The 19,866-nt window shown below is 40.6% G+C and overlaps 1 protein-coding gene across 1 annotated transcript in view; it reads left to right on the top strand.

Annotated features, from left to right (window-relative positions):
* The first annotated feature begins 19,339 nt into the window (after positions 1-19,339).
* mc2r (melanocortin 2 receptor) overlaps positions 19,340-19,866 on the top strand; it is a 6,463-nt gene continuing 5,936 nt past the window's right edge. Inside the window, exon 1 of the mRNA XM_037677186.1 lies at positions 19,340-19,677. Coding sequence (XP_037533114.1) covers positions 19,340-19,677 — 338 coding nt within the window. The remainder of the gene's footprint in view (positions 19,678-19,866) is intronic.

Genomic DNA, 19,866 nt, shown 5'->3' with positions numbered 1-19,866 from the left:
GAAACAAGCTGAATAAACTTGTGTCATCATTTCAGGACTCTTGGATTCTCATAGACATTATTCTTGGCCATTCCTCGACATCCCTCGAGAATGTTTATGGATCTCATCGGAGAACATTGATTGATTATTCCATCCTTATCAGAACTCTTACAGCAACCTTGAGAGCATCTATGAACATTGCTCAACGCTTTCGGCTCCCCCCTCTGCAGAATGTCTATGTCACTATGTGCTTGTTTGTGCGAGGTGTTTTTTTAATATTAGGTTTTTTTTCTCAGGCAGGAAAAAAATATATATCTGATAGGAATTTTTTTGCCTCCAACTCCTACATGTGTCCAGTTTACCACTTTTTGTCTGTCCAAACAGGTCTCACTTGTTAATGAGTCTTTTAGGCTCAATGTGACTTATCTGTTTAAATAAAGGTTGAATGAATGAAAAAACAATTACTGTGCTTAATTGTTTTATAAAGACATCAATTTTGCACATTTGCTGTCTGAAAATGAGATATATCAGTAAGTTTTCAGCATCTGCGGGTTATTTTAATATAGCTGTGTCCCAGTGCACAAAACCAGGTGCATTAAGAAAATGCAGAAATCGTTGCTGAGCCTGACCAGCGTGCAGCGAGCCCTGAACTCATTCAACACCCTCAGGGATGATCATGAAAGCCTAACGTGAGTCACACACTATCAACAAGCAGAACCTTCTGATGCTCTTATTGGTTTGGTAAAGGTTATTATATTAGCACACAAAGGGCTAAGGTTTTTTAATAAGAAGAGATCTAGAACTGCGTAATCATGGCCAAAGCAAAACTGCACACTTTACCTATATCAGGGGTCTGCGACCTTTTCAATCAAAAGAGCCTTTTCTCTATCTTTTTCCTACTAAACACAATATGTCCAGAGCCACCAAACATACTTAAAATTGGAACTGAAGGCAAAAAAGGAATAATGCAACAGCTTATATGTTTAATTCAAATAATTCCTATAAAAATTGTTACAATCTGCCATTCAAGAACTGAGATATATATATAACTGACAATGATCAGTATTTTTTGTAAAACAGTTTTAGAACAAAAGAAAAGTCCAGTCTTTTTGGACGAGTGGGGGGGAAGTGTATTCCTCGAAAACATTTAATTAGTGTTTTATGAGGATCTATGTAATATTAATATCAACAAGTACAACCAGAACGGCAACAATATTACTAGTAGTAACAAGGTTCAGTCAAGCTGAGTCTGGATAAGAAGAAACATTTGTTCAGTGATTTGCTTTTTTTTTTTTCTCTTTAATTGTACCATGTTTAAATTGCAGTATCTGCCTGTTTTAACAGTATCACTTGCCTCTATGTAAGGTGTATTTGAATGTTTTGAAAGGCACCACTATAATTATTAATATTATTGTCTTGATTCATGCTCATTAATCCAGTAAGATAAATGTAACTAGGTTGGTTGTGGTTTCCTGCTCTCTCTCTTGACCATATGGTGTGCTGAGGTGTATTGTAATTGATGAACATGAACACAGGCGGGGATGAGGAGTTTGTGTCTGGACAGAACACGATCTGGCTGGTCCAGCCAGGTGGGTGGTCAACATTTGGGTGTTCATGTACATAAAAACAGATTTTTCTTCTTCTACCATTTATCATAGACTCTAAAACTATCAAAAAAATATTTTAAATATTGTACATCTAGCAACACTGACCACAACTCGACACAATTTGGATTTGAGTCTGGGTTCTTTCTGTGACAATTGTCTGTCCTGTGTGTCTGCACCTCCCTGTGTTTTTCTTCATCCTCCTGTGCACAACTGATCTTCATTCTAATCACCCCTGGTGCTCCTTACTCTTCTCATTAGTGTTAGTATAAAGTCTCTGTCTCGTCACTCCCTTGTTGTCCGGGGATTGTCCTTTCACGGTGCCATGGTCTGTCTCTGCTCCACTTGTCCTCTCCTAAAGGAAGTTTGGCTTAGAGTTGCATTTGCGTCAAAAATTCCGACCTGGCCCAGCCCCAGCCCGTCGCCACCATTTCCGAATCCCACCCGATCCGACGAATTAACAGTAATTACAGGTCCAAACCTGAACTCCCCGACACCAACATTTTTAATTAAGCTTTGACTGCTTATATACTTATTAATGGTCGGTGGATGCGTGCAGCTGAATCAAGGGGACAGAAGATCGGAGCTGAGGGAGTGTTTGTCCTTTCATGGCAATCAAAGTGCATTAAATGCTTCCCTTACTTCTGCCTGCATTGGACCCTGCTCTGACATGTTGGATATTTTGTGATCTCAACTGTTTGGGCCATCGGCCACACGCATCCACTGAGTGCAGCGGTTGAATGAATGTCCATTTGGGCCGATGGATTACTGGCAGTATTCCCATCTGAAGCTTAACTGAACTTTTTATCTCTCTCAAGGCCGGTCAGCACGCGGTGAAAAGGCTGCATACATGTTGATGTATGGCAAGCCATGTTGCCATATATTTAAAACGTCAGCCGTGCGTGTCCACTGATGCAATCAAAAGCTTAACACCAACCCGGCCCGTACATTAAGCACATTATTATGGACCGGCCCTGTGCTAATCCGGGTTAGGCGGGGCCGGGCTCCAGGTTCGAGTTAGAAACGACAGCTCTAGTTTTGCTGCCCCGTCAGCATTTTTGTTTCTGTTTTTGTAACAATAAATATTTAAAATTTTTACTATCGAGTCCTCCTGCCTCTGCCTGCACGTGGGTTCAACAACAACTAAACTGCAGATCATGACAGAATCCCTGAACCTAACACCGAACTCAACAGATTGTCGGCTTTTCGCCGATCTCACCCTGGAGGACCAACAACACATCAAGGAGGTAATGGATGATTACCTCAACACGTTGACCACTGCCAATAACACCTGGGCAATGTGTGTGGTCATGCAGAACCTTATTAAGGAGTTTACCAGGCTACTGGGACTGATAAATATCAGGGATGTGGGACCTGTTCAACGTGGCGTTGAAGGAGGAGAGGAGGCTGCACACTGATCTATTGTCATTCGTCACCCCCATCACCGATCAGCTTGGTTCATCTACCAACTTGTCTGCAGGAGAGAATCCCTCCACAGACTCCTCTTCTCACCGCAGACATAAGAAGAGCCAGCGACAGAACCAGTCTGGTTCCGCTGAATTCTAGCTCCACCCTCCACCTGAAACTTCTCAGACGCATGAAGAGGAGCGATGCAGAATTTCACAGGGGAAAGGGCATCCAAGGCTATCAGGCTCTCATGCAGCGAAGGAACCGAGTCCAATAAACCCCCCTGCGGCTACTAAGGTCCTTATGTCTCTTCCAGAGGTCTCAATGACAGCTGCAGCATCTCTGAGCTCATCATCAGCTACATATTATATGGTCTCACCATCAGCTGCAACCTCTCTGGTCTCATCATCAGCTGCAGCCTCCCTGGTCTCACCATGAGCTGCAGCCTCTCTGGTCTCACCATGAGCTGCAGCCTCCCTGGTCTCACCATCAGCTGCAGCCTCTCTGGTCTCACCGTCATCTGCAGCCTCTCTGGTCTCACTATCAGCTGCAGCCTCTCTGTTCTCACTATCAGCTGCAGCCTCTCTGGTCTCATCATCAGCTACAGCCTCTCTGGTCTCACCATCAGCTGCAGCCTCTCTGGTCTCATCATCAGCTACAACCTCTCAGGTCTCACCATCAGCTGCAGCTTCTCTGTTCTCATCATCAGCTGCAGCCTCTCTGGTCTCACCATCAGCTGCAGCCTCTCTGGTCTCACCATCAGCTACAGCCTCTCTGGGCTCACCATCAGCTGCAGCTTTTCTGGTCTCCATGACAGCTGCAGCTCCTGAAGCAGTGATGCCTCCTGCAGCTCCTGAAGCAGCATGCCTCTTGCCATCCCTGCAGCAGCCACATCTCTTCAGCAGATGAAGCAGTAGAGCACGCTCCAGCCGACGAAGCAGCTGAACCCACCTTCCTGTGCCTGTACAGGGTTCAACCACAAGAATGCATACTCCAGTGTGTCCATAAGCGTTGGGAACACTGTCCCATACTCCTCTGTCTCTGTGGGAATTAGGAATGATGTCCCATATTCCTACGTCTCAGTGGGCATAGGAGATCACTACTTTTCCATCCAACCCTCTCTGTGGGTTTTGAAGATGCAGACCACTCCCTGGTTTCCACACCAATCAACGACGCAGTGGTTTCCATGCCAGTTAAATACTCACTGGTTTCCACACCAGTTAAAGATACACTGGTTTCCACACCAGTTAAAGACTCACTGGTTTGCACACCAGTTAAAGTCTCACTGGTTTCCATGCCAGTTAAAGATTAATTTCCACACCAGATGCTGCTCCACCGGTCCCTATGCCAGCTGATGCTCCACCAGTCTCGACATCAGCTACTGCTTCATCTGTCTCTATGCCAACTGCTGCTCTATCATTCTCATTGCCTGCTGCAGAGCCAGCAGTCTCATCATCCACTGCAGGGTCACCGGCCTCATCGACCACTGCAGGGTCACTGGCTTCATCGCCCACTGCAGGGTCACTGGCCTCATCACCTGCTGCAGGGTCACCGGCCTCATCGCCCGCTGCAGGGTCACTGGCCTCATCACCCGCTGTAGGGTCACTGGTCGAATTGCCCGCTGCAGGGTCATCGGCCTCATCACTCGCTTCAGGGTCACCGGCCTCATCGCCCGCTGCAGGGTCACTGGCCTCATCGCCCGCTGCAGGGTCACTGGCCTCATCACCAGCTGTAGGGTCACTGGCCTCATTGCCCACTGCAGGGTCATCAGCCTCCTCGCCTCTCTTTGGCCTGAGTTAGAGAGGATCCAGATGAACATCACCTCTGAGAAACTATGGACGATTTCCTGGCCAGCTGCCTGAGATTCTACCCCACTCACTCTGGATGGTCTCCCAGCCACCCACCTGGACACCTGCCCCACGCTGGATAGTCCCCTGGCCACTTGAACTGCTGGGCTTGGGTGTTTCTCCTTTTTTGTTGGTCTCTCCAGTTTCCTACCTGCCAGTCTTTCATTTTTCTTCTCTGGTCCCTGGTGTTCCTTGTCTTGTGCCCTCTGTCCTGTTTCCTCTCCCCTCTCACCCAAGTTATGTGGAGTCTCACTTTGGGGGTGTCAGGTGCCACCCTTGGGGGAGGGGGTTATGTGACAATTATCTGTCCTGTGTGTCTGCACCTCTCTGTGTTTGTCTTCATCCTCCTGTGTACAGCTGATCTTCATTCTAATCACCCCAGGTGCTCCTCACTCTTGTCATTAGTGTTAGTATAACATCTGTCTCATCACTCCCTTGTGGTCCGGGGATTGTCCTTTCACGGTGCCATGGTCTGTTACTGGTCCACCTGTCCTCTCCTCCTAAACTAAGTTTGGCTGCCCTGTCAGCATTTTTGTTTCTGTTTTTGTAACCATAAATAATATTAAGTTTTACTATCAAGTCCTCCTGTCTCTGCCTGCACGTGGGTTCAACAACTACTAAACTGCAGATCATGACACTTTCTGTGTGGAGTTATTTCCAGGCGCTCCAGTTTCCTCCCACAGTCCCATGTTCAGACTGATTAAAGATTCTAAATTGTCCCTAGAAGTAAGTTTGAGAGTGCATGGTTTGGTGGACTGGTGACATGTCCAAGTATATCCTCCTAAAGCAGAGTAGGGTAAGCTACCCCCTCCCCCAACTACTACCACCAAAAGAAGTTGTAGATAATTGACAGATGGATAGATATCTCCCATTCTATACGTCCAATATTAAATTAGACTATTTTGTCCAAAGACACTAAAGATTTAGAAATTGAGGAAACTGCTGGTTCTTCTTACTGACATTGTTCCATAACTGCCTGAAGTTGCCAGTGGCAACAAACCCAGTTTATTGAATAAAACCTCACAAAAAAAAAAATCACAAACATATAAAAATTAATAACTAGCAAATAGTATTTATCTGTTTTGAACAAACCTTGAAAATAATTTTATACACAGTCTCATTTGAACTTAGGATGTCTCGTGCCGTTTTGCAGGATCCATTAGCACTCAGAATAGTTCTGTGAGGGATTGTCTGCTACCAGTGCACAGAAGTGGAGTGGTACACCCAAAAATGACTTCCTGAAAGTATCACTGAAATTAAGTTAGTAATTTGTGATGTATTCCTCTAACGGTACATACAAACAAATGCACACAGAGACATGGAAAAAAGCATTATCACTCTGCCATTGCCTTTGGCGGGGGTGATAAAAATGAGGACATTTTAGTATCAAGGAAGCAGCCATGACAACAAGCTCTGTTTAGGCTGGTTAATCAGTGTAATGTTGATGACCTATAATATCCCATTTCTATTACCCCTAAAGGTTTACCTGATCTTAAGTTTAGAGATATTTGAATATTGACAGTATAACACTCACCAACACACCCCCCCCCACACACACACACACACACACCCACACACACACACACACCAACAAGCATTTATATTGCCTGTGGAGGTGATTTTAAATGCAACAGCAATTGGAGACAAAGAAAATCAGAATGAATATTCAGATGAGCAGGTCCAGCATTGTCTTAATGGCTCCCTGATGTTTTCATGCTATAAAATGTCTTTTCTATGCACACAAAAGCTTTCTCTTGACCATTTACCAGCCCTTCTGCAGAAATCAGTCACCAAATAGCACATTGTTTTTAATCTGGCTCATACTATCGCCTTCTACCGAAAGGCAGGCAATTATGTTTTTGTTTGTCTGTGTGTGTGTGTGTGTGTGTATGTGTGTGTGTGTGACTGCCATGTTAAAAACCTAAAGACCCAAGAAACGTTTTAATAAAACAATAATACATTCATCATTTACTAATTAATGTTTGACACTAATCTAATTCACGATCACTTCCACAGCTTATATAGCTGAGTCATCTTAACAAATATAGAGCTCACATGTGATGTGGTCGTAGCTGAGTCATTTACAATGGGGGATTCTCAAACTTTTTGGGTTCATGGACCTCTTACAGGGAGAAAAAGTTTCAGGGACCCCTTCATAACCCTCATGTTTATGAAATAATTGTCTTTAATTCGTCTCTTTAATGTAATGAAAATATTTGTGTAACATAAATACTGAAGACCTGTTCTTTATACAATTTTATACTTTTAAACATGGGACATGTTTCTTTCAAGACACACTTAAGATTTTTTTTATTTATTTCAGCTTCCAAAAATTAGTTTTGAGAAAATGAACTATAAAAAACACTTTAAAACTTTACCTATTCACATAATGAACATAAATGTATTGTATAATTATCGTTTCTCACTTAACAAAAAAATAAATAAATTGTGTCATCTGGACCAGTTTCTTTGTTATCTACCTGGATGATTGAGCCTAAAACCCTTTTCTGGTCCACGTTGGTCTTGGTTGTCCTCAGGCTGTTTCTGTGAGAAGCAAGTCGGCCATCTGGCCTAAAACATTTGATTGTTGTACATGATGATTGACTGGTTTGGATGGGTGGGCTCTGTTTGCACGTGTACAGGAGGTAGGTTTGAAACACAGCAGTGAAGGTATGGGACAGATCTGGTTGGCAGGCTGTAGACTGACAAAGTCCTCTGGATGGGGGACAAAACATTTCTCACTTAAAGAAACTGGTCCAGATGACACAATTTAACCTTTTTTGATATAAATGTGTAGCCACTTCTTCAAATTATTACAGAAAACTCTTTACATAAAACTGAACAGAATTGTAACAGCAGTAGTCAACTAATCCATGCCAGAATGTAAATAGAGGGCAGGCCAGTGGTGTGTGTGTGTTTGGGGGGGGGGGGGGGGGGTCTGTGGACCCTCTCCCAGAAAATTTTTAATAAAGTAGAAATTTTTACCTATATTTTGGTGTATTTTAATGGGTTGTTAAACAGCTTCATGCTTGTTAAGACTGGGCTTAAGACTTTCCTTTTTTAATAAATCCTGTATTAGCTTGTTATACTGTGTAGGCTTAGACTACTGGAGGACAAGTTGACCTAATTTCTTAAGGTGAATAGACCTTTTTTACGCTTCCGGGTTTTAAAGCGGTTTTGAATTATTTTAAACATTCTTCAATTAAAACACACTTGAGCAGCACACTGTACTGTTTTTTTATTTAATTTTGTAGATTGATTCAGTTGTATTGAAAATAAAACAAGTGTAATTTACAATATCTAGTAAAAACAAAAAAAAAAACTCAACTATTTAACATTTTAACTGTACACTATAAATTGATAGTGGATTATAGATATTTTTCCCAAAATTATGCAATTTCATTTTAAAGAAATTGGCACATTTATGGATTTTTCATGAGTAACAACTATTTACAGTATTTACAGTGATTCACAGCTTGAGACTGAATATTAAAAATATGAAGGAACAAAAGGTGTGATTTGTACATTTTATGATTCTTACTGCATTGATATAAACACATGGATGAAGGTGTTGAAGTAAAACATGTCAGCAGACTCCTCCACACTTCTTCTGCAACATGGAAACAGCAGTAAGCCTTGGTGGTAGAAGCTGTACCCCTGCAGAACATCTGGACTGCTCCCTGGTTCTGGCCTCCGTTTCATAAGACGTTTCCAGTGACACTTGCAGAGACTGAAGATGGGAAGTGTGCACACAAAACACATGTTGGGAAGATTGCAGCATCGGAGGAAGAGCAGGGAAGTGTGGATGTGGTCCAGAATGATGCTACGCAGGACTTCTCAGATGGGCACTGGTAAGACATCTGTGAGCCCTGTGGCACAGGACCACATCTGGATGGTACCAGCTCCAAACTTAGGACGAGCAATAAGTCGTTGGGACTCCAGCTGATGTAGTTTTTCTCCTGCTGTCACCCAGTGAGATCTAAAACAAATAACTGTTTTTTCTCTCGGATGAGAGACGAAACGTTTCTACATTTTTTTGTTGATTTACTTTGTTTTGTTTTTTTTGAATGTCCAGAGGACCAGATTTAACTTTTTTAGACTTTATGTTTAAACTTCTTTCTTAAAGGTAAAACTAGAACAAAGACAAATACATGATGTGTAAAATCATAAATTTTTTAAACAAAATACTTGGTCATATTATAATTTCATTGACAGGAAGACATTTCAGAAATGTTGTGATGGGGTGTACTTATCTTTGTGTTGCTCTAATATGCTGAAACCTCCTCTTCAGCCAACACAAGGTTTTATTCTCCACTTCCAAAAATAAATTAAAATATGCCTGTCAACTGTACTTCAGCCCTAAGATGGCAGTATTTATTATTTTTGCAAAAAAAAAAAAAAAGTTTTTTGTTTTTGATAATTTTTTTTTGTAACAACTTGTAATTATCACTGAACATGATTTTTACAGAATTTCTGGGGCTCATGTGGTGATTTCCACAACACATTAATATTTTTTAACACTACAAGACTGACAGGATTGTAATCATTTACCTGGCAGCACGTTTCCATTTCATTCCTGGAGTTCCTGAACCTTTTAATGTTTATACATACTGAGCTAAAATCTCTAAATTTTTGACAATTTTATGCTGAAGAAATTCAAACTGCATGACTTTTTGTTCATTTGATTTTTCACAGAGGTGGACTTATCACATAGGAAACACTCAGCCTTTCAGGTAGGCTTTTTTAAGGATTCATATTGATGTGAAATGTTCCAGCAGGTGCATTCTTTTCTATTTCAGCCAGCAGCTACCTCAATCTAAAAACATGTAACAATTTGATTCAAAAATCTGAATTAGAAGACTTAAAGAACTATTTTGAGACATTTTGCAATAATCAATTTTGGTAACAATATAAAATCTAAGGAACATTTCCTGAAGCTGCTTAAATTGTGACTCATTGATAAACCTATTTATCAGGTCAGGTGTGTGTATGCGTGAGTGTGTGAGTGTGTGTGTGTGTGTGTGTGTGGGGGGGGGGGGGTGCGCTTAGCATGTCACGATACCAACATGGGGAAATAACACACTAGACCATGTCTATACCAACATACGAGACGCATATAGAGCCGTACCACGCTTCCACCTTAGCTTCGCGGACCACATCTCCATCTTTCTGGCCCCTGTTTACCACCCCCTACTGAGATGTTCCACACCCGCACAGATGATCATCACTGTGTGGCCCAGTGACAGTGATTCGGTACTGCAGGACTGCTTTGCACACACAGACTGGCAGGTCTTGAGGGAGGCTGCTGTAAATGAGGGAGAACTGCATCTGGAGGATTACACATCTGCTGTCCTCTGATACATCAGCAAGTGTGTTGAAGATGTCACCCCCACCAGGACTGTGATATGCTACCCGCGCTAGAAACCCTGGCTGAACGCAGAGGTCCATACCCTGCTGAGAGCAAGGGATGTTGTCTTTAGGTCTGGCGACTCACAGGAACTGGGAAGGGCAAGGAAAGAGCTATAGCTGCTGGTATTAAGAGAGCCAAAACCACATATGCATAGAAAATCCAGGTACATTTCTCCTCACAGGGCCCAAGGAGCATGTGTAAGGGCATTAAGCACATCACAGACTATAAAAGCAGAGGTCCACAATGCCCTAGGGACCAGTCATTGCCTGCTGCTCTTACCAGGTTCTATGCTCGTTTTGAAGACTCAAATAGACCACCCAGCACCAGACTCACCTCACCATCTAAAGAGTTGTTCCTCAGCGTGACCCCAGCAGAAGTAGGAGGACCTTCAGAAGGATTAATTCTCACAAATCCACTGACCTAGACAACATCTGGGGGAAGGTGCTGAGTGACTGTGCCTATCAGCTCTGTGCAATGCTGGCTGATATTTTTAACTCCTCCCTCACCCTTTCAACTGTTCCCATCTGCCTGAAGACCACCATTATCATCCCAGTTCCTAAGAGCTCTGCAGTGACTGGTCTGAATGACTACCGGCCAGTAGACCTCACCTCGATAGTTGTTAAGTTCTTTGAAAGACTGGTCATGGCCTAATCAAAGCTAGCATCGACATCAGCGAGGACCTACACCAGTATGCATACCACAAGAATTGATCAACAGAGGATGCCGTCTCGTCTGTGATCAACACTGCTATCACCCACCTGGAGCAGGACTCATACATCTATATGCTCTTTGTGGACTTCACATCTGCCTTTAACACCCTGATTCCCCAGACCCCAATGGATAACTACTCACACTAGGACTAAGCCCCTCCCTATGCAACTGGGTCCTGGACTGCTTAACCAACAGTCTGTGAGGATAAAAAAAAAAAGCACATCAGCGACTCTACTTCCCCAGGAGGCTGAGGCAAGCTGGACTGTGAAACTCAGTGGTCACCTTCTTTTACAGGTGTGCAGTGGAGAGCATCCTATGCTCCAGCATCGTATGGCTCTGGGGATGCACAGGTGGAGTGAGAAAAGCTTTGCAGAGAGTGGTGAAGGCTGCACAGAAGACTGTCGGAGTCAACCTCCCCACCATCACAGACATCTACACTTCCAGAAGCAAGAAGAGGGCCACCTGCATCATGAAGGACCAAACTCACTCAACATACATTTTTTGCTCCGCTTTTTTCAGGCAGGAAGTTGTGGAGTATTAAGTATAGAACAACTTGACTGAGGAACAGCTTCTACCATGAAACTGTTAGACACATGAATCCCAAACCAAAAAAATTACTGTAATGTCACTTTATTTGGTGATATGTCACGTTATCTGTGCTGCTGATTATCCATACTGCTGATTTCTTGCCTTTAAGAAGCTGTATTCATACCTCTCTGCACACATCAGACTCATGTTCAGGCTGCTGTTTACACCATACTATGTTACATTATTATTGTTTAGTATATACCTTAGATTCTTGTAAAGTACTTTGTATTTTTGCTATTTTGGGTCTAACTGGAACATTGAGTATACAATTTCATTCCACCTTAGTTACCACATGTGATGCGAATGACAATAAAAAACATTTAACCTTGGACTGCAGATGTTGTAGAGACCACAGAGATTGCAGCTGTCATAGAGACCAGGGAGACTTCCACAGTCCGAAGTATTTGGACACCCAGATAATAAACCATTGCAATATCATCATCGGGCAGCACGGTGGCGCAACTGGTAGAGCTGCTGCCTCTCAGCGAGCAGGTCCCTGGTTCAAACCCCGGTCCAGGGGCCTTCTGGGTGGAGTTTGCATGTTCTCTCCGTGCATGCGTGGGTTTTCTCCGGGTACTCCGGTTTCCTCCCACAGTCCAAAAACATGCATGTTAGGCTGATTGGTAACTCTAAATTGTCCCTAGGTGTGAGTGAGAGAGTGAATGGTTGTTTGTCTCGTTTGTCTCTATGTGGCCCTGTGGTGGACTTGCGACCCGTCCAGGGTGTACCCCGCCCCTCGCACAGTGATTGCTGGACATGGGCACCGGCGACCCCCGTGACCCAAAATGGAACAAACGGGTAAAGATAATGGATGGATGGATGAATATCATCATCATCATCATCATCATTCATCATTCTTTGTTGAAATCAGGGCTCTCTTGTAAATGAGTCCTTGGGGCTCAATGGGATTTACCTGTCTAAATAAAGGTTGAATGAAAAAATATCCAGTCTAGACGTGACAAATGCATGGACCAGTTTTTCTGCATCATTTTTAGATAAGACGTTTCTAATGTTAGGGATATTACGCAGGTGGAAGAAGGACGTTCTAGTAACGTTTTTAATGTGGGGGATAAAAGACATGTCCTGATCAAAAATAACACCAAGATTTTTAACATTAGAGCTGGAGGACAGATTAATGCCATCTAAGGAGGGAGAAAGACTGAAAAACGTATTCCAAACATGTTCAGGTCCAAAAACCAAAACTTCAGTCTTGTCTGTATTCAAATCAGAAAATTTAGGGTCATCCAAGTTTTTATGTCTTTAAGTTTTTATGTCTTTAAGACATGCTTGTAGTCTAAGTAGCTGATTGGATTCCCTGGGTTTCATGGACAAATATAATTGTGTTTCATCAGCATAACAATGAAAATTTATCCCATGCTGTTTAATAATTTTACTTAATGGAAGCATATATACGATAAAGAGTATTGGTCCAAGCACTGAAACCTGAGGAACTTCATGAGTAACTTTGGTGTATGAAGAAGATTCATTGATTACATTTAGAAATTGGAATCTATCAGATAGATATGATTTAAACCATTTTAGAGCCGTTCCTGTAATCCCAATATCATATTCAAGTCTCTGTAATAGAATATTGTGATCAACTGTATCAAATGCAGCACTGAGGTCTAACAGGACCAGTATAGACACCTGCCCATTGTCTGAGGCCATGAGAATATCATTAGTAACTTTCACCAGTGCTGTTTCTGTGCTATGCTGAGCTCTAAACCCTGACTGAAACTCTTCAAACAGATTATTTCTTTGCCGATGATAACGTAACTGACCAGCAACTATTTTCTCTAGAATTTTTTAGATGAAAGTTAGATAAGATATAGGTCTATAATTGGCTAGGATTCCAGAGTCAAGGTTATGTTTCTTAAGTAAAGGTTCAATTACAGCAATCTTAAAGCTCTGTGGTACGTAACCATTCATTAGGTTCAAATTTAGCAGATCCAAGACGTGGTTGTTAATTAAGGGAAATACATCTTTAAATAGCCTGGTTGTGATGGGATCTAGCAGACATGTGGATGGTTTGGATGAAGCTATTGTTTTTGACAATTCAGGAAGCTCAACAGGACAAAAACTGTCCAAACATAAATCAGGTTCTAATGACATTTTCAAAGTTGTCTCATCTGACACAGAACCAGAGGTGAAAGAATGTCGGTTTGAATTTTTTCCCCTAATTGAAATACAGTATACAGGTCCTTCTCAAAAAATTAGCATATTGTCAGAGTCAGAGTTTCTTTATTGTCATTCGCACCTCATGTGGTACATGTGGTGGAGCGAAATTATGTACACGGGGTCCCAGTTACATCCAACAATAAAATGTATAAAAAAAACAGTAATAACATCTAAGATATGAACTAAGAAAAACATCAACTAAATATACACTAAGCACTCATAACATAAAACATTGAACATCAGCACAAACATGAACATGAGTCTGTGAGCAGATGTGCACGCATGAACACATCAACATTGAAACAGATCAGCAGCAACATGAAACAGATCAGCAGCAACATGATATGGTTTTTCACAGTGATTATTCTAGTTAGAGATTTATGAGTCTAACAGCCTCAGGGTAGAAGCTGTTCCTCAGTCTAGTGGTTCTACACTTAATGCTCCTTAACCTCCTTCCTGAGGGGAGTGGGGCAAAGGTGTGATAAAGGTCATTATTTTCCATAATGTAATGATAAAAATGAAACTTTCATATATTTCAGATTCATTGCACACCAACTGAAATATTTCAGGTCTTTACTTGTTTTAATACTGATGATTATGGCATACAGCTCATGAAAACCCAAAATGCCTGTCCCAAAAAATTAGCATATCATGAAACGGTTCTCTAAACAAGCTATTAACCTAACCATCTGAATCAACGACGTAACTCTAAACACCTGCAAAAGATTCCTGAGGCTTTTAAAAACTCCCGGCCTTGTTCATTACTCAAAACCGCAATCATGGGTAAGACTGCCGACCTGACTGCTGTCCAGAAGGCCATCATTGACACCCTCAAGCAAGAGGGTAAGACACAGAAAGAAATTGCTGAACGAATAGGCTGTTCCCAGAGTGCTGTATCAAGGCACCTCAGTGGGAAGTCTGTGGGAAGGGAAAAGTGTGGCAGAAAACGCTGCACAACGAGAAGAGGTGACCGGACCCTGAGGAGGATTGTGGAGAAGGGCCGATTCCAGACCTTGGGGGACCTGTGGAAGCAGTGGACTGAGTCTTGAGTAGACACATCCAGAGCCACCGTGCACAGGCATGTGCAGAAAATGGGCTACAGGTGCCGCATTCCCAGGTCAAGCCACTCTTGAACAAGAGACTGCGTCCGAAGCATCTCGCCTGGGACTGCTGCTGAGTGGTCCAAAGTTATGTTCTCTGATTACAGTAAATTTTGCATTTCCTTTGGAAATCAAGGTCCCAGAGTCTGGAGGAAGAGAGGAGACACAGAATTCACATTGCTTGAGGTCCAGTGTCAAGTTTCCACAGTCAGTGGGGTGTCATGTCATCTGCTGGTGTTGGTCCACTGTGTTTTATCAAGGGCAGGGTCAATGCAGCTAGCTATCAGGAGATTTTGGAGCACTTCATGCTTCCATCTGCTGAAAAGCTTTATGGAGATGAAGATTTCATTTTTCAGCACGACCTGGCACCTGCTCACAGTGCCAAAACCACTGGTAAATGGTTTACTGACCATGGTATTACTGTGCTCAATTGGCCTGCCAACTCTCCTGACCTGAACCCCATAGAGAACCTGTGGGATATTGTGAATAGAAAGTTGAGAGACACAAGACCCAACACTCTGGATGAGCTTAAGGCCGCTATCGAAGCATCCTGGGCCTCCATAACACCTCAGCAGTGCTACAGGCTGATTGCCTCCATGCCACACTGCATTGAAGCAGTTATTCATGCAAAAGGATTCCCGACCAAGTATTGAGTGCATAACTGAACATGATTATTTGAAGGTTGGCGTTTTTTGTATTAAAAACACTTGCCTTTCATTGGTGGGATGAAATATGCTAATTTTTTGGGACAGGCATTTTGGGTTTTCATGAGCTGTATGCCATAATCATCAGTATTAAAACAATTAAAGACCTGAAATATTTCAGTTGGTGTGCAATGAATCTGAAATATATGAAAGTTTCATTTTTATCATTACATTATGGAAAATAATGACCTTTATCACAATATGCTAATTTTTTGAGAAGGACCTGTATATATATGGTATGGTATGGTATAACGTTTAAAAAAGTACAAAACAATTCCATAACAATATAAAAAAAAGATACAAAAGATTTAAAATGAAAGGCAGCAGAAAGAAGAAAAAATCTTTTTATATCTGCCCCTTTTTTCAAACAATTATTTCAATCATAATAATTTTCAAGTAACAGAACAAAATGAATAACTCTAATTTTTCTAATTCTAATACAAAACACACACTAAGCTACTTCATATATACTTTTTTAACAATTCAGTTTTGATCTTTTTCTTAAATGTACACATTGACTTGGCATTTTTCACATCACTCTCTAGAACATTCCACAATCCAACTCCTTGGATTGAGGTAGACCTTCCCTTCAGACTAGTTCTGAATTTTGGTTTGACAAATATCTCTATCCCCTTAAGATTGTAACAACTTTGTCTTTTAACAAAATTTCTTTGGATATTTAATGGTAATGTGTTATTTTGAGCCCTATACATAACTGATAAAATACTGTAATCTACTAAATCATGGAACTTCAATAACTTCAGTTGATAAAATAATGTGCTTGATGGGTGACTGTCATGCTTTCTGGTGATAATTCTTACAGCTCCTTTCTGTAAAATAAAAATAGGTTTTGTAAAGGTTTTACACGCTTTCCCCCAAACATCAATGCAATAGATTAAATGTGGAACAATGATTGTGTTATACAACATGTACAGAGCTTTATCATTTAATAATTCCCTGACTTTGTATAGTACTGCAATAGATTTAGATATTTTTGTTCTTACAGAATTGATGTGATTTTTCCATGTTAGCTGTTCATCAATGATTACACCCAAAAATTTCATCTCATTAACTCTACAAATCTCAACACCCTCAATTTTAAATGGATCATCAACAGTTCTCTTTTTGTTACTAAATATCATGTATTTAGTTTTATCTAAATTTAATGACAATTTATTAAGTTTAAACCAAGTTTGTATTTTATCAAATTCTGTCTTCATCAATTCCAACATCCGTTTCACATCTTTACCCAAACAAAAAAATGTGCTGTCATCTGCAAAAAGAACACATTTGAGGAGTCCTGATACATTCACCAAGTCATTCACATATAAAATAAACAACTTTGGTCCAAGTACAGAGCCTTGAGGAACTCCACAAGTGATATTGCACAGGTCAGATCTTACACCATTTATTTGTACAAACTGTTTCCTATCTTTTAAATAGCTAGATACCCAGTGTAATGCTGGTCCTCTTATACCATATTTATTTAATTTTTCAAGGAGAATAGTGTGGTCAATAGTATCGAATGCTTTTTTAAATCAACAAAAATACTAACACAATACCGTTTTTGATCTACAGCAGTAGTTATTTGTTCTATTATTTCCATGAGAGCCATTGATGTAGAGTTTTTTTGCTCTAAACCCATACTGACTGCTACTTAGAATGTTTTGTTTAGTAATAAATTTATCTAATCTGGTCACAAACAGTTTTTCTAGAATTTTTGAGAACTGTGGTAATAAGGATATTGGTCTATAACTATTGAACACACATTTATCAACATTTTTAAATAGAGGAATTACCTTAGCTACTTTCATATTTCATATATATATATATATATATATATATATATATATATATGTCTATACTATGATCCATTGCAAATTAAGAGTTTATGTGATATGCAGATACTTAAATTCTGTTTTTATATACAGTTTAAATAATATTTCTTCTTCTTCAGAATTGGGGTTGTACATAGCTGGACAAGATGTATTTGAACTAGTAACAGTTCACGCTAAAAAAACTGAATTTGTTATTGACATATATAAAATATCAACAGTTTTTACATACGTATGGATCATCCAGCTATGAAGTTAGCATAAAACAAAGTCATAAAATGCATTGAAAGTTTTTTCTTTCTGACAAATTAGAATTAAAGAGAGTTCAGATAAAAACTTGTTTTTTGAAATCCTCCATAATTATTACTGCCCATATTTTTGACTGACAGCTGGAATTATAAAGACCTATTTTGAAGATGAAATAAAACATGTTTTTATTAAATTTACTGTATGTTATTCAAAATAAATATGGTGGGGTGAAGCAATGTACAATGTCTGTGGTTCACTCGTTTACCAGAAACAGCGAAGACAAGTTTAAATTTAGAGGTGTTTTTGTTGTCTTTCTGCAGGTGAAGCATCCGGCCAACAACGATGCACAGAGGGCAAAGAAAGCACGGTGGATTAGAGGAGCCCAGCTGTCAGGATCATTGTAATATCCTGTAAACAACTACAGCAAAAACAAACTGGCTGTAAGCCTTGAAAACAATACAAAAAAAAAAAAAACACCTGCAGAAAAAAATAGTCTACCCTTTCTTTTGTAAAGCAGAGAAGAGACAAATGTGGCCACACAACTGGAGATGAAGAATGGGCAGTGCCAAACAGGATTTATGAGAAAGACATTTTGTTTCGGAGCAGCTGCAGAGATCTACCATTCGCTGAGGATTCCTGTTTGTGTCAAATGAGTCACACTGTTCTGGCTGACGACTACCAACCACCACCAGTCAAACAGGCCTAATTTTAATACCCCTTTAAATTCTTTATTTAGTCCAGTTTAGGCCAAGGGTCCATCATAAAAACAATTGCAAAATTATTCATGCAGATTTGCTCACTTTGGCAACCTCTTCAGAAAAAAGCATCTGAAAGAAAAACAATAGCGTTACTTTATGTAACTTTATTTTACTTGACAAGCTAACAAGAACATTTTGTTTAACAGTCATTAGTAAATCAACATCCTTTTTGAAAAATTTATTGTGCTTTTATTTTTAGGCTTCACCAGATTTGGAGGAAAAAAATTTAGAACTGTCAGTAAAGCCACTCTCAGCTGGAGGAACTGTTTTCTCTGGTCTAATATTAACTTTAGCATAGCTACTTTCAGTCTCAACTGTAAAGCAAACATTCAGAAAACGGAGGTGTTACTGTATGATCGGAGTGTGAGGCATGTGTGACGGTTTTCAAACGATTTAAAAATACAAACTGACGCAACCTGAGGCAGTTTTAACAGCAGACTGAACCAAAATCAATACTCTTGTTCAGTCCATGACCCAGCAAGAAACAGAAGCTTACTGCAACCTTTGGTTACATTAACTGTTTATCCCCGCACATATGAGACTCTCCCCAGGCAAATCAAGTACATTAACTGTACGGTAACCTTTTTACCCAAAATACTGTCTTGTTTCAGCTTGAAAGGAAAGGTTACAATTTAGGCAAATATGTCACTATTGATGTAAACTTAGATTTTCAGAAAAATTGCAGTACTGCCTGCCAATGCCACAGCTGACAAAAATGTTGTTGGCATTTGAAAAGAAAAAGTAACACTGTTTAAAACTTTAAATTGTGTTTGTCTACACTTATAAGACCACTAATAATTCAGATAATTTTTTAAACTGATCAGGATTTTCATTTTTTTGACAATTCTGGCCAATTTTGTGATGTTATAAATGCATTTACAAATGTTTAGCTAAAAACTCTCAGTATCCAGGATAATCATCTTTGGATCTAGATTCAACCCCATCTTGGAAACTACGAATAGCGGCCAAATGAACCAAACAGACTGCCCTGAGGTGAAGTTCCCCTTCACTGTCTTCTTCATTGTTGGAATAGTCAGCCTGGCTGAGAACCTCCTGGTTGTGGTGGCAGTCATCTGCAACAGGAACCTCCACTCACCCATGTACTGCTTCATCTGCAGCTTGGCTGCCTTCAACACTATTGCCAGTGTCACGAAAACCTGGGAAAATCTGATGATAGTTTTATCTGATGTGGGACAGCTGGAGAAGAGGGGCCCATCTGAGACGAAGTTGGATGATGTGATGGACTCACTGCTTTGCATGTCGTTTGTGGGCTCCATTTTCAGTTTCCTGGCTATTGCTGTGGATCGGTATGTGATCACGCTTGGACTTGTACTGTACCGAAACATTTCACCTGTCACACCTAAATGCATACACACATACATACATACCTACATACATACATACATACAAACCTACATACATACCTAGATATATATCTACCTTCATACGTACATACCTACATACCTACCTACATACAAAACTACTATACATACAAA

Source organism: Nematolebias whitei, chromosome 5 (genome assembly GCF_014905685.2).
Source record: "Nematolebias whitei isolate Nwh7 chromosome 5, NemWhi1, whole genome shotgun sequence".
NCBI classification, from domain to species: domain Eukaryota; kingdom Metazoa; phylum Chordata; class Actinopteri; order Cyprinodontiformes; family Rivulidae; genus Nematolebias; species Nematolebias whitei.
Note: the sequence above shows the minus strand (reverse complement) of the source record. Positions and strands in the feature narration are given on the sequence as shown.